The sequence below is a fragment of the Octodon degus genome, unplaced genomic scaffold (assembly GCF_000260255.1).
Source record: "Octodon degus isolate 3935 unplaced genomic scaffold, OctDeg1.0 scaffold00071, whole genome shotgun sequence".
Taxonomy (NCBI): Eukaryota; Metazoa; Chordata; class Mammalia; order Rodentia; family Octodontidae; genus Octodon; species Octodon degus.
This window is the reverse complement of record NW_004524647.1, coordinates 193524-209313: the sequence shown is the minus strand read 5'-3', so window position 1 is coordinate 209313 and position 15790 is coordinate 193524. Positions and strand designations below refer to the sequence as shown.

The following is a 15790-nucleotide window of genomic DNA, read 5'->3' as shown; positions in this document are numbered from 1 at the left end:
ACACACACACAAATAAATAAAATTTAAAAAAATAAAAATAAAAAAATAAAATGTCTTTTCACATAGTACACATTAATATATATTAAATGGATGAACTAATTGGCATCTTAACATATCCTCACCTGTATCTGAGGAAAATACTATTCAATGGGATAGACTCCCTCTCTCCCTCTATAAACTTGCAATCAGACAAATACTTAATATAAACATATCTGAAGAAATTATAGAAAATAATCCACCCTCATAGTCACACACTTTAATTCAATGGTTAAAAATCTCTGACTTGTTTTTCACACAGTCCTAAATTCAAGGCCAATCTCTACCATGTGTTACCATGAGCAGAGAAACCCTTTCTGAGGTTCTGTTTCACATGTACATTATGGGAGAGCATAAAAATATGGGAAGCCCATATTTTACTGTTTGACACAATCCATTGCAGAGATAATCAGAGGGCCCTGTGCTCCCCAAGCACTCAAGCCCTTCGCTGACATAATAACAGAGAAGCAAACATACAGCCTAACATACTCAGGACACTGACTCCTGCCCAGAGGTCCTTGATTCATGCCACAGACTTTCTTCCCTTGCTAACAATCTAAGACATACCTTTTAAAGATATTTGATACTTCCTGAATGATTAAAATTATATATTTAATAATTGATTAATTCTTCAGAAATATGAAAGGTCACCATTTCTCTGTTACTTCTCTATAAAACCAATGTATGGGTCTAAGATATATCTCTCTAACCCACTACACTTTGGCCACAATCAAATGATCTCAGTGTAACAGGAAAACTCAGAAACACAATCAACAAGCTAAGTTATCAACAGGTGAAAATTCATAACCTTGATAAAGATACTGAGATTTATCAGTAAATCTTAGTTAATATGAAGTATATCTTAAGGATCCCATAAGTGGCATACTTGAGGCCACCGTATTTTGGATTTTTTTGAGACTTTACAATATTTATATATGCATAATGTATTACTGTGGCCATGAGATTCAAGCCTAAATACAAAATTCACTGTTATTTCATATACGCTTTATACACATAACCTGAAAGGAATTTTACGTATTATTTTCATTATGTCTATACTTTTGCTGACTTGTTATATGAAGGCAGGTTGAATCTTCTGCTTTGGCATCATATAGCTGCTCAAATAATTTCCGATTTGGAGCACTTCTGATTTTCAAATTAAGATAGCTCAACCTATACTTAATCTAAAAAATATGCCCACATAACCATGAAATTTATAATACATTTTTACTTTTAAAAAGATATATATGTATTGAGATAATGCACTGATTATAATAAAGAATTTTCTGAACAGCCTCTAATGTACTATCTATAATTACAATTTAACAAAACTAAAATAAATATTTGCAGAAGTCCTAAGGAAGGAAAGCATTGGGCTACATGCAACAGAAGATCATTGTCCTTGGAATGAATAAGATTCTGCACTTGACCTCAAATAAATTAACTTTAAATGGAGCGGATGAGTCAGGTACAGAATGTAAAGATTCCAAAAGGTCAAGGTAAGTATCAAAATGAAAATGTGGGGATTCTTATGAAGGAAATAAAGTATCAGCTATTTGATGGAGGAAGAGCTACATTGGTCCCATTCTCTACCTGCTAAGACTAGGGAGGCATAGGAAATAGAGATATTGATACTGGAAATCCTCTCTATTCCTTAAAAACATCTGAGGTCAGAGTGATTTAGGTTTAAATCTCTTGGTCCATCACTATCACTTTCATTTATATTACTCTCCTTTCAACACTGCAGGTCTTGAACTGTGATTGCTCCTGTCCTTGGGGAAGAACATAATGATGTAGGGTAAGTGCAGTACCTGACACTCAGAAAGGGATTGGTATGGCAGTGAAATGATCCCGATGGCAGTGATGATGGTGGTAGGAGTGATGCAGTCACCCTCCTTGAGCTGGTGCTTACTATGGCTACAGTTGAAGGACTTCAGGGTCCAGAGTCTTCACAAATAAGTAACATTGGGTAACTGTAAACTGGTGTGCAAATGATGATTGGGAAAAGACCTTAGATGTGTTCAACTACGTAATAACAGGGAAGTATTCATGGAAGCTAATATGTATTCAGCACTTACTGTGTGCCAACCCACATACCCAGTGCTTTCAAAGGATTTGATCATTTATTTTTCATAACAATATGCAAAAGATCCTAATCACTTTCCTTCAGATATTCAGAATTGTTACAATAAGCATCTAAGTTACCACTCTCATGATGTGATAAAAATAATTCCTAAGTCTGTCTCTTTTTCAATTATTAAGTTATACAGTTAAGCATTTTTTCCCTCTACCTGATTCTTCTCCCTCTAAGGCCTGCAGTCAGCTCCATGGGTGAAGAGGAGAGAAAAAAAGCCTCCCATTGGCTCTCAATTGCTTCATCCCCCCGTCCCTTCTCACATAAGGGATTGTTTCAATCAGCAGTAATAAGAGCAGCAACCTTAGCTGGCTTCAGTAGGACTAGGGGTCAGGTACCAAGGGAAGGACATGTTGTCTGACAACCCTGCCCTGCACAAGGACATGACAGGAATGAGAGGTAAGGGACCATGAAATAAGGCACAGAAAAGATAGCATCGGGTGAGGTGTGAACACTCCTATGACCCACCACCGATAGGCACTAGAGGCCTGGCGTAATAGGCATTGGATTGAATGCCTGATATGATGGATTGCCTTATTTAAAGCCTGAACATAGTTCTATGAAAATGAAACTATTATTAGCAGCATTCTGTAGGTGAAACTAGTACACTGGCCAGCACAAAAGGATAGAAAGATAAAACAGGTATTTGAACTATTGACACTTATACAATCAGCCATGTAATTTACTGCATCCTGAAGACATGAAACTACAATTCATGTTAAGCATGATTCATTTCTGGACTAAAGTAAGTTGAGAGAGAGGGAGAGAGAGAGAGAGAGAGAGAGACAGAGACAGACAGACAGACAGAGACAGAGAGAGAGACAGAGACAGAGAGACAGACAGAGACAGAGAGAGAGACAGACAGAGACAGAGACAGACAGAGAGAATGTTCTTTGTCTTATATGATACAAACTTGTGACAAACTTTTTAACTAGGAATTAAGATACAGGAAGCAGGGCCAGGGAGATGGCTCAGTAGGATAAGTGCTTGACTGGTAAACGCAAGGATCTGAGTTCAATCCCCGGTTCTGCAAAAAAAAAAAAGATACAGGAAGCAAGGTTTAGAGTACAATATTCCCACTCAAGAATATGAATGAAGGGGCTGGGGAGGTGGCTCAGTGGAATAAGCGCTTCCCTGGCAAGCGCAAGGGCCTGAGTTCAATCCCCGGTTCCACCAAAAAAAAAAAAAAAAAGAATGAATTTTGGGGTCTAAATTTTTAAAATTAATTTCTCTCTCTCTCTCTTTCTCTGGGGGATTGAACTCAGGACCTTGCACTTGCCAGGCAGGTAAGTTATGCCCCTGAGCTATATTCCCAGCCCTTAAAAATTCTTTATGTGTTCTAGACAAAAGTCCTTTTATTGAGGGATAGTTGGCTAAATTTATTACCAGTTCATGAATTTAGGCCAATATTACTTGGCACTGAGCTACACTGCTCAAGAATTTGTGAGTACCTGTACACACATGAGCTAGTAGATCTCTCCTACCTTCCAAATCCCAAAATAACATTTCATTTCTACAGAGCCATTCTTTTCATGCTTGTTATTCATCCACTAGCTTGTTTCTTTCTTATTTCAGTACAAAAAGATTCTACATTTGTGTTTTCAGATATAAAAAGAGTGGATGAGCAGGAGTCTTGGTGCCTCAATTTGGGCTTTTTAAAAAAATCTTAATTCTATTATGCCAACTCCACTAAACTTAATTATAGTGAATGAAGAATTACACAATTACCCTGTGTTCTATTCTTTAGATGTTATATTTTGGTAAAATTTACTACATGCTGCTGTTCCCCTGAACACTAGAAATGGATATGTATAGATATAAAATGTGCTATAATTACAATTAAAATATAGCTTACATAATGGTAGTCTTAAAATTATAGATGTGTAGGACAACATGGTCATGCATTTTGAGTGTAAGTACATATTTAGGCCAATGTATCTGATAGCTGAATGGATAAAGAACAGAATTTTGTTTAAGTCAAGAAAACAAACAGTTCAAAAATATCTGAGTGGAGCTTTTATAATTCAGATCAAATTTCATTGATCATATCTTCAATTTAAAAAGTGAATGCTAGCCTGGGTTGTATCTTAGTAGTAGACTGCTTATTTGTAATGCATAGTACTCTGCAAGGTTTCATCATGAGCTCTAAAAATAAAAAAAAAAACTATAAAAATGTGAAAAGATAATGAAAGATTGGAAAAGCTTGGTGTAGTTGGTATATTTAATATGGGATATGAAAGGAAGAAAGAGAAAAATGGTGATTTAAAGTCTTGGAACTGAAGCAACTGCAACAGTCCAATTATTAGGATTTGAAGGGTGAATGGCTTGGTGGAACAAATTGAGGAGTTTAACAATCAATTTTGAAGGTAAAAGGCTCTATCTGTCTTAGATGGGGCTGATACCCATGTAGGTCCCTTCAAGGAAATGCGTTATTTTTTTCCGTGAGTACCTGAGTAACTGCCTACACTTCAGCATGTACATAAGTGAAGGCAAATTTTCAACTGGTTCTAGTGAATAATAAAACAATAATAATATTACTAGTAATATATCAGTGCGCTAAATAGTTGTGAATGGTTTCTCATTCATTCACAACTGAGTCATAACTTATATAATTATCAAAGAGAAAGGTAGAGAGCTAAATTGTTTCTTCTCCCCTTTTCTCCTTTGGTGAGTTGACTAAAATAATTGTGTCACAAACATTAGTACAATAACAAATTCTGTGTTTAATATCTGTACCTGGATGTCAAGAAAATCTTGATCCTTCTATCTTCAAAAATGTTTGTTAAACTCCTAAATGTGTTATACCAAGCCATTTACACTTCAAATCATAATAATCTGACTTTTGCAGCTGTTTCAGTTCCAAGACTTGAAATCACCATTTTCCTCTTTTTTTCCTTTCATATCTCATATTAAATACACTACGAAACCATGTCTTGACCTTCAGAATGAACCCTTCTTGGAACCTCTGCTGTTGATATCCTGGTCCAAGCCATCAAGCCAACCTCTGTCTCATAGATACCTGTAAGTGCTTCAGTTCTCTCAGATTCTACAATTTTCCTTCATCCTTAACCCCAAAGTATCAGAAGTTTAGAGCAAAAGGCAGACCATGTCTCACTTTTGTTAAGGGCTACCTAAAAAGTAAATGGTTTTCATGACCTCTAACGCATTCTGTGACCTGGTTCCATCTTATTTTTAACTTCAAACCTCCTTCTGCTTCCTCCTCCTTATTGACTCCCATCATCTTTAGTAGCTTCCTTGATATTCCTCCAACATGGTAGACTTACAATCCTTGCCTTAGAATTTTAAGACTGGTTGTTCTTGTTTCTAGGACATGGTGTCTTTTAAATCTACTCTTCCAACTTCCTCACCTCAAGTATTTGCTCAAATGTCACCTTATCAAGGCCCCTTATTTAAAATTAGAACCACATTTATATCCCTCGGGCATTGCCAACTCAACAATTTTCAGCATGTTCCACATTCCTTTCCTCATCCCATAACGTTCAACTTCTAGCATCCCATAGGATTTATTTATAACATCCATCTGTTTCTACACATGCCAGTGCAAGCTGAAAGAGGAGTGAGGAGAGGAAGAAAGGTGAGGTAGAGAGGGAGAGTCAGGGAAGGGGGAACTCGGAGGCAGGAAGAGAAATTTTGTGCTTTGTACTGATTAAGCACTTATAAAAGTATACATGAAAAGGACTTAATAAATAATTCTGGAAAAATACAGATGAGAAAAGTAGGAGTCAAGCAAAAAACATTTAAGTTTTCTAAGATTCTGCAACAAGAAGTGTTAAGAAGTGTTGCAAAGAAATCTAAACTCAGAGATCTCTGATGTCTACTGCCTTTAGCTTCTCAAGGGTCTTAAGTCCATTGAATTCATGATTTGTTTATTCAGCACATGAAAATTCTCACTTCATCAATTATCAAAGTTTCTCTCTTTTTCTCTTTCTCAATATATATCAGCATGATCAAATATGTCAAAGGTTTAAATTTTTAAAAATTATCACATTTAAGACACATCACCATTAATACCCTCAAATATATTGCCCCTGCCTGGAATGCATTTATCCCATGGTTCTTGTCCCTTGCTGAAGCAGTTCTGCAAGTCTTATGTTACAGGTATCTTTAAGTAGACTATTATGGCTTCCTTACTCTCTTAACCCATGTTTATGGGTCATTTAGTCAATGGGAAGAACCAGACATTCACGATGCCAGACACAGTGAGCAAGGTGGAAAAAGACACACTATAATGGTTTTAAAAGCCTGCTTTCATTTTGCATGGCAGTTGGCATCTGCATTTACTGTGTTTTTATCACACTTGGTAAAGACACCTAGGAAAAAGAACTTTCAAGGCTGCTTCAGGAAGTGGTGAGAGTAGGTTATGTTTGAAGTGGAAACGAGAGTGAATATTTTAAAGTGAATTAAAGTTAATGTGTTATTTACTGTATCTTTTTACTTAAACACATACTGTAGATCTTATTCAAATTACATTAAACACACTGTGGGATACTATAGTACTTTTACAGCAAATTTAGTAGTAATAATTATTTAGGCAATTATGACATTTAAAGATAGCACAATGATAAGATAAAACTATGGCTTTTAATTTTATTGAACACGAACCATGTAAAATCTGATGTTAGATTATTTTCATGCATATTTCATACAACACTTACAATTGTTCTATCAGACAGGTATATTTTATTATTCCCATTTCAAAGATAAGGAAACTAACAAAAGTTGTCTACCTGTTTGATCCAGATCATACAGGCATGAAACAGAGGGGATAGACTGAAATCCATATCTAGCTGTCGAACTTGATTATTTTCTCCTACAGGAAAATTCTGGTCATTCCTTTGGTAGTGTATGTTTTCTTACTGGAAGCTTACACCACTGTATCTTCCTGAGCCAACACTTCAGTACAAAAGCAACTTTACAAAATGGTGAAATATTTAAACATTACCCTAACATAAAGAAATATTTTCATCTCAACAGTAATCAGAAGGCCTTGCCCTTCTAAGGGGCCCACTCATTACTTTCCATCAAGAACTCTTGGAAGAAGCAGCAGCTGCAGAACAGAGAAAGCACAACGCCCAGAGATGGAGAATTCTGTAAATGACCAATTATAAAACTATTAAGCTGCAGCACTTTTGTAGCAAGAGGCAAAATAATCCATTAAACTGAAAATTCTCCTACCCTTCCCTTCACAGCCCACACAAACATTAGTGTTGCATTTATTAGGAGATACATCCTGTGCTTTATCAACTTGACTTTCAGCAATTGTATTAATACAGTACTTGCACTTCTCACATATATCTGAATGAAGGATTTCTCCTCTTGAGGTTTGTAGAAAAAATGAAGTGAATAAAATAAACTTTAGAAAGAGTCATCATAATCCATAATGGTAAGCACTGAATCAGAACAAAGAGAAATATAATTTCTCATTTATTTGAATGAAGAGGTTTGTACATATTTGTACTTTGGGCTGCCTCTTGTATAACAAAACAGTCACCTTTCACTGGGAGGTATGAATCTGTTCATTCAAGTTGTTGTGTCCCTATGATATTAGTCTCATTTTGTAACAAAATATTTTTTTGCATAGCTACATTTAAACATTTGGCAACTTTAACATCTTTAAACTACTATTATTTCAGGCTACACAAATCTCTAATTATTTTAAGTATTTCTGCATTTGTGCAACAATTAAATAGTAAGCATGATTAATACCCTTTATATTATCAGAAAAATCTAAGTTTAAATTCAAACTTTACTGCTCACTAACTAGGTGACTTTGGAGTATGAGAATCACATTCAAAATGTTCAGTGGAAGGAGCCTGTGCACATTTGCGACCACTGTGAGAACAGAAATGAAGCACTTTTAGTACATGGCCCAGTGACTACCCTGAAAGTTCAAATTATTTTTATAGTTACTACTATTATCATTGGAAAAAATTCAGAACTTCTCACTGAATGTAATATGTGTCCTATATTACTTTAACTTAATATTTTGTTTTTGAACTTATAATCTAATAAGTTAAGAAGCAGTTCTTAGTTTGTAGTATATATGCCATAGAAGCAAGCACAAGAAACACTCACTGTAAACATAACTCAAAGGGGGTTAGTTGCCAAACATAGAAGTATCATAATATTAAATATTCTGACACAATACGACTGTTTTGAGGTATATATTTTCTTATGTAGAGTCTTATTTCTATTTTTTGAGTGCAAGCAACATTTATTTACTGTGACCATTCATAAAAGAACTATAAGTTAATTAGTCTAAATATATGTTGCTTAAATTTCCACCTAAACAGTAAATTTTAGTTGCTGGGAAAACAGGTTTGCAACTGTTCTTTATTGCCTATTTAAAGTGAAAGGACAGGAGGAGAGTCAAGCTTGTTGCTTACTGTATAAGGGCCCAGGAGTTTAATATACTTTGTACTCTATTATGCCATGAAAATGCTTCTGTGCCCTGGGGATAGCAACAAAAGATTTGCTTTAATGAAAGGAACCCAATATGGTTGCAAAGCTTCCAGATAGGAGGGCTATAAAGTTCAGTTTACATCAGAAGTATCTGCCCTCTTAACTTCAGCAACAAAGGAAAGAAGCAATCACAAATGCTTAAAGCAATTACATTAAATGTTGACAAGAAAAAGCAAGAAAGTAAACCTTTGAATATTCCCAACCAGGGCTATAAGGATTATGTTAAAATTAAAGAAAATACCATGCTATTTTTCACTTGGTGAATGCCATTCAGTGAATGTTATATTCATGTAGGAAATCAGCTGTTTTAAATTGCAGGTGGTGAAAATCAAACTCAACATAGTGAAATGATTTTTAAAAACAACTCAGGGATGCATCTATATTCAGCTCTAGGTGGCTGTAAGAATTTCCTATCAACTGGGCTCCAACTCTACCATTCAGCTCTGCACGATGACTCTGTGCTACAGAAAGCCTTTCCTTGGGTTGGAGGGACACTGGGATTAGAAAATTCCAGACAAGGCTGGGAAGATAGCGCAGTGGTCTAAGCCCCTGCCTGGCAAGCGTAAGGACCTGGGTTTGGGCATGGTAGCACACACCTGTAATCGCAGCTCTGGGGAGGCTGAGACAGGAGGGTCACTATGAGTCCAAGCTGCATAGGGTGACCTTGTACTGAATAAATACAAAAGTAAAAGATAAAAAAGAGAACATTCCAAGCAGAAGATAATTTTCCTATTTTTCTCTGGCAGCAATGTCTTGCGGAGGATTCTGGTTGGTCTGGTGCCCACAGCTGAGCCAATCACCCACTTCGCTTGAGCTGGGTCAAGTGACACTCCTTGGGGCCCTGAGCATGGACAGGCTGCCATTATTTGGTAGTTGCACCAAAGCAAAGCCTAGCACTGTTGTATGGCGAGACAGGATAGGAAACTGGAAGACAAAAGCAGTAACTCCTGCTGTCAACTCCAGCTGTGCCACCTTGCCATGTGTGTTATGAGCGTCCAGGAGTTTGACCTCAGAGGTCATCCTCCCCATTACCAACCTTGATCTATACAGTTAAGGAGCAAAGTTACAAAAAGGTCATAATATGAATATGGGAAATTGGCCAGACCATTAATGATCAAGATCATTGTGTGAAAAAAAAATAAAAGAACTTGTAGACGTTCTCTGGAACCCACTGAAAATTCAAATTGGGCACTCAAGACACAATGCAATGGAGTTTGGAGGAGACCAGTTTTCTCCAAGCCAAAACAACAAAAACCAAACACAGAGGAAAACAAAGATATTTCTAGCAACTAAAAGACAACATCACCTGTGGAAAACAAGCTGAAGTAATTCATTAACAGTAATTTAGCTTGTAAGTGACAGGATTAAGACCAGAGCACACATCTAATCTGCTTAGATCTTTTACATCCAAATTACAAAGTGTGTGCATATAGAGAAGACAGCACTTGTAGATCGTTGAGCTCCCAGCATTGGAAGTTGGACATAATCATTGTTTCAGTTATTATTGAAGAGAAAAGTGCCCTGAGACATCCTAATTATAAGACCTGTATATAAATAAAATACACATGGGGCATCTTCAAACATAATGTATGCCTGTCTTCATTTCTTCTCTTTCAGCTCTGAAAAAAATGCCACTTTAAAAATTTCCCACTCACCATCTGTTAGGTAAATTTCCTGAAACCCAATAAATGTGGAGGCAGAGATTATTATAGAGATTATTCCAAGTGGCAGTGATACCTATATATATATGCACCTCAAAAAGTGGAGTTTAGAGTTGCTTACCAAAAATTCTCCAGTCTAGTAATATCATATCACCCTATGAGCCAAGTTCTATTTTGTTACATAAGAAATAGGGGTTGACAGGGCAGGGAGAAATAAAAAAACCTAGACACTTAGAAAAAAAAATATTGTCCCCCAAATTTGAAATTATATTCAAGTTTCAATAAATGGGAGGAAAATATTGCCAACTGCACAAATGCACTTCACTTATTTTACAAGATCTACATGCTTAGATTTGCATTATGATCCAATAAAGGTGCTTTTATTTTTCAATACTGTTACTTTTGGGAAAAAAGCAAGTGGAAGAGATGCCATCCAGTGCCAACTCTACAGCCTATACCAGGCCACTACCTGTGAAATATCCTTCATTTACAATCAAGATGTAGCCAAAGTAATTTATACTGTCAAGAGTGTTTGCTTTCTGTCTATAACAGAGAAGCCTTGGATAAAAATGATCCATTACTTTCCACTAAAGACATGTATCTGATTATCCATAAAACAGTGATCATTAGAGATCTATTATTCTTTCACCATATTATATAATCTCTCTACATTAAGCCATCTCCAGTCTGTGATTATTTTTTTAAAAATATGTTACTCATAATAAATTAATTTATATTTAATATTTCTTAGCATTAAAGATTATTATTTTGCACAAGCTCAGGACCAAATCTCCAGAAATTCCTCACGGATGCTTCTTTGAGACAGAATATGTATTGTAGGGCAGTGGCAGTGACTTAATTCTAGTTGGCACAGCCCTTGCCACATGCTAATTTCATTACCCTCAAATTCCTGGATTTGAAAGACCCACTGAATGTGATTCCTGTCATTTACTAACCTGCTCAGCATGGTTATAGAACAGAACAAGCAGAGTTGCTCAGCTTCTGTGTAGAACCTAGTGCACCAGCAGGCAAAAGAGAATTCTAAGTTAAAGACACTACACTATTTACACTTAAGTAGTCCTTCTTGCCCAGGTCCTCATTTTCAGGAAAGAACTTGGTCCTCTTCTTTCCTGGCAGCCACGGAACCGGTTACATCTGTTACTGCCTCATTACTGCCTTCTCACCCCAGCACTCCTCCCATTGTAAGACTTAAACATTTCTTCCCCAGGCTACAGGTTTATCTCTCCATACATTTATATCTCAAATGTTCACTTTGGCATCATCCCCACAGCAATCCACAGGGATCAGAGGGAAAAAGAAAAGTCAAATCATTGTGATGCGCAGAACTTAATCATTTGGAGAAGCTTATTTTATATAGGACAATTTTAATTGAGCAGAAGGCTGAAATCCCAGAGTAGAGTCAACTGCCTTCCTTCTCTTCCCCTAGTTGATCAAGCCTCTGAACAATGGGTCTGTGTGCCATTATTCTCTCCTGATTTTACAGCTGACAGAAGCTGGGAAACTGAGGTTGGACTTGTATGCCTAGAGCTTCTAAAATTGCATACAAAACAAGGCCACTGGAAGACATATATTTGAATGAACGTGGGCTTGGCTGGAATACCAATCATTGTACCCCCAGCAGCAGCACAAGCTACAAGTTGGTGCATTCCTTCTATCAGCCTCTTTTGAACAAATGCAGGTGAAAAAATGGGGACTCTTTTTTCTTTCAGCTGTTCAATCTAACATGAATAGCTGCAATTTGCAAATTAGAAGAAAATGACAGTGTTTTCTCTGAATGAGTTTATCCCAGCTCACACTGGCCTTGGGTTCCTCTCCTCCTCAGCTCCAGAATGGGAAAACCAGCCATTTGTTTCCCTCTAAGTTGCCTCAGATTCAAACACCAGGGGAAGCATCAGCTCCCTCAGGAATCTTTTCTCAGCAAGCACAGTCCCTGAGCCTAATCTGCAATTGCTTTTTGACTTGAGCATTTCATCCTTTTTTCAGATAGACAGGCCCATCTGCAGAAATGCTCATGCTCTGAGAGAAGAGAGGAACAGGCAGCAAAATAATTTTAAAATGCTAAACACAGAACGCACCTCCCACTCCACCCACAAGGTTCAGAGAGAAATGCTGTAAATTCTCCAAACTCCTAAGTGGTTCTCAGGTGCTGTTTCTGACCTCCTCCTTTTAGCAGCAGTGCCCCTCAAGGTGCCCAGCTTTGAGCTCAAAAAGGAAGGAAGTGTTTCTAGATCTTGATTACAAAAATTCAGGTTATTCCAGAAAGCAAGTAACCCAGAATGAAGTCACTTATGAAAGCACATCTAGGATTGCAGCCACACTCGGAGGGTGTCAGCAATACTCAGAGAATTAGAGGGGCTATACCAGGGTGTAGCCTTGCATGAGCACCCCTATGTCTTGAATGCAAACTTTACATGCTTAGAGGTGATACTGGACGAATCTCATAAGGATTCCTTGTTGAAACCTGCATCTCAAGGGAAAGCACTTGAGGGGACAGTGATTCTTAAGGTGTAGTAACCTAAGGTGTTGGGTTCATCCCAAACATGTAGGGTACTACATACCACTGAGAATCATTTATTGGGAAAGGGTGGTCTCAGGAGATGTATCAAGACAGGGAAAAAGGTAGCAGAAGATAAAAGGGAGGAAAAAAAGGAAGTCTAACAAGGAGGCAGAGACAGTCACACAGGGAAAAAATAAAACACGAATAAGAGAACCTACTGTTTCCAAGATCCCCAAAATTTCTGAATCCCCAAGCCATCCACTTATATTCAACCCAGCACAGAAGCCACGGGCAGAGGATGCGGGAAAAGAGGCGAGAGCACTGCGGTAGGACCTAGCTCTAGCCCATACCAGCCCGGGTTTGCCCCATTCCACTTTTGCCTTGGCCCTCCAGAACCCCGGAACCACAGGAGATCTGCCGGGCCCCGTGCAGCGCACCCCAGTGCCCCAAGTGGCTTCTAGCCTAGCTCTGAAAATCATTATCCTTACAGCTGAGATGGGAAATTGGGGGTATGTGGGGGGGAGGTTCGGCTTCGTAAGGGAGGTAGAAAGTGAGGAGGTGGCGGAGGGAGGAGGCAGTGAAAGCGATTTTGTTTCTCAGTTAGCATGAGCTCATCTCTGGGCTGAGGTCTGAAGTAGCAATAGTAGAAACAGAGTTCAGCTCCTGCCCGGTGGTCCGGCTGCAAATGCAATTCAGACAGACCAAGCAAATGCCTGGAGGAAACTAATTGTGTGTGTTGGGGGTGGGGGTCAAGTCTGCGGATAGTGTCTCTCCTTCTGGTCATCCCTACCAGTCAGAAAGCCACCTGGAGATGGGCAACTAATGTCCATATCTAGGTTAAAACCGAGCCCTCGGTTTAGGAGGTCCCTTCTTACGGTCCTACCGAAAATTTGCAAAGGAGTTGAGGTTTCCTCTAGGCTTGTGGGTGAGAAGCTGGGGACTTGACAAATACCCAGTTTTGAGGAACCATCTCATCTTTCATAATCCATGAGCCTAACCTATTCTCCTGGGAGCTGGGCACTTTTACAAGCCTGTTTTCGGACCATGTTTCACTCTAATGCAAACCTATTTAAATCATCACCTTGTTTTTCACAGATTGTTTCTTGTAAATGGGGTCATAAATCCAAGATGTCAAGTCGGATGGAGTGGAGCGTGGACGGGGAGAGAGATGGAAGGGGAACAAACCACACAGGGGAGGAACCTCCCCGGGCGGGGTGGGAGGGGCTCGGCGAGACCTCCAGGGTGGAAATGCGGGAAGCTTAACCCGACTGCGCACCCTGGAGTCCAAGCCAGCCCTAGGGTGACCAGTGTAGGGATCCACTTCATGGTCCGCCCCGGAGAGAGCCCCCCTACCTGGAAAAGCCTCAGGATGTTGGCTACCATGATGGAGACCGAACTCCCCGAAGCCCCAATCACTCCAACTACTTTCTCAGGCTTGACGAAAACTGGGGGTTCGCCGTTGGTGCAGCGCACATCAGAGGTGTCCTTCTGGATTAGCGCCTGGACGAAAGTGAGCGACTGTTCGAGCGCGTAAGTGTCCCTGGAACAAGTGTCCAAGATCCGCGCGCCCAGCGTCACGTTGGGCAGCAGGTTGGGATCGCTGTTGATCTGGTCCAGGGCGTAGAGCATTGCTTCCAGCCTGTGGATCCCATTCTCCCTCTTGATGTCGCCGCAGGGCACTCCACTGGGACCCTTGGCGTGCACCGGGAACAACCCCCCGAGGGTGACGTCCCCCTCGATCCGGATCGAATGCGGGGCGTACATCTCCTGGCCGCGCGCCGCCGCCGCCAGCGCGCACAGGAGCACTTCCAGCACGCAGCAGGGGAACTTCATCAAAGTCAGGACGCGGAGCAGCTTCCTCAGCTGTACCATGCTGCTCCGGCTGCGGCTGTGGCGGCGGCGGCGGCGGCGACTGAAGGGAAGGTGGTGGGCTCGCTGGAGTCCGGGTCCCTCCAAGTAAGACCCTCTGGGAAAGCCCGGGGATTTCTGCCGCACAGAGGGTGGGGGCGCCCGCGAAGGGTCAGCCGGAGAGCTTGGGGGTGTCCCGCAGAGCCTGCTAGCCTGGGGCGCCTTGCGCTCCGGGGTTCACCCGCCAGCGCGCCGCGCTCGCGCTCCCCGGCTGGCTGCTCGCGCTCTCCAGCAGCCCAGCACTGGGTGAGGGCAGGGATTGCTATCGCTTTAAATGGTCGTTCGGCTCCCTCTCCTCCTCTTCCCACTCCCTCCCTCTTTTGCTCGCTAGCTCTCTAGTTCTCCCCACCCTTCCCAGCGCCGCCCTCCCCACTGGTTTGCATCATCACGCAAGGAGGGGCTGCGTGCTGAGGTAAGGGGGGGAAACTGGTGGGCGGCTGGGGAGGGAGAAGATGCCTCGCAGTGGGAGTTTCGTGGTCCCCAGGGAATCTAGAGATTTTTTTTAGGTCGCGCGAGAGGGTGGAGCTCTTACCCCCAACTCACTGAATGCCCCTAGCCAGCCTACACCCGCACCTACACGCACAGTCGGGTGGCACCAGCCTTGGGGTGAGGTGGCGATGTCTGATGCTGGCTGTTCCCAATCCCTGGTCCGGAGCCTGGAGTACCAGTTTGGGAAAAACGTGTGGGAGGCAGGAGGTGGACACGTCAGCGAAAGCGAGGCGTGGGGGAGACCCCAGTGTAGTCCTGATCTGTCTATAATGATCTGGAGGGAGGGAGGGAGGGAGGGAGGGAGAGAGAGAGAGAGAGAGAGAGAGAGAGAGAGAGAGAGAGACTTCAAGACTTAAAGAACCTTTGCACAAAGAAAGATCACTCCGGGACAAGTACTGGACTGCACTAAAGAGAAGCATAAGCTAAACAGAAACAATACAAATGGCATGGCAGCTTTGGTCTTCAGTGGTTACTGGTGTCAGAACTGGCTAACCTAACCGTGGAAGCCAGGCCAGTAAATGTGGCAGAAACCTCTGACTCAGTGCTACGCTTCTTTCAGTT

The 15790-nt window shown here is 40.6% G+C and overlaps 1 protein-coding gene across 2 annotated transcripts in view; it reads right to left on the bottom strand.

Annotated features, from left to right (window-relative positions):
- The window catches only part of Grm7 (glutamate metabotropic receptor 7), a 986583-nt gene extending 971532 nt beyond the window's left edge, over window positions 1-15051 (bottom strand). The window contains exon 1 of one of the 2 annotated variants that reach the window (XM_023719803.1): window positions 14186-15051. In XM_023719803.1, coding sequence (XP_023575571.1) covers window positions 14186-14704 — 519 coding nt within the window. In that variant the 5' untranslated portion in view covers window positions 14705-15051. The remainder of the gene's footprint in view (window positions 1-14185) is intronic. The other variant, XM_004635231.1, reaches the window with a different exon arrangement.
- Between the last annotated feature and the right edge of the window lie 739 nt (window positions 15052-15790).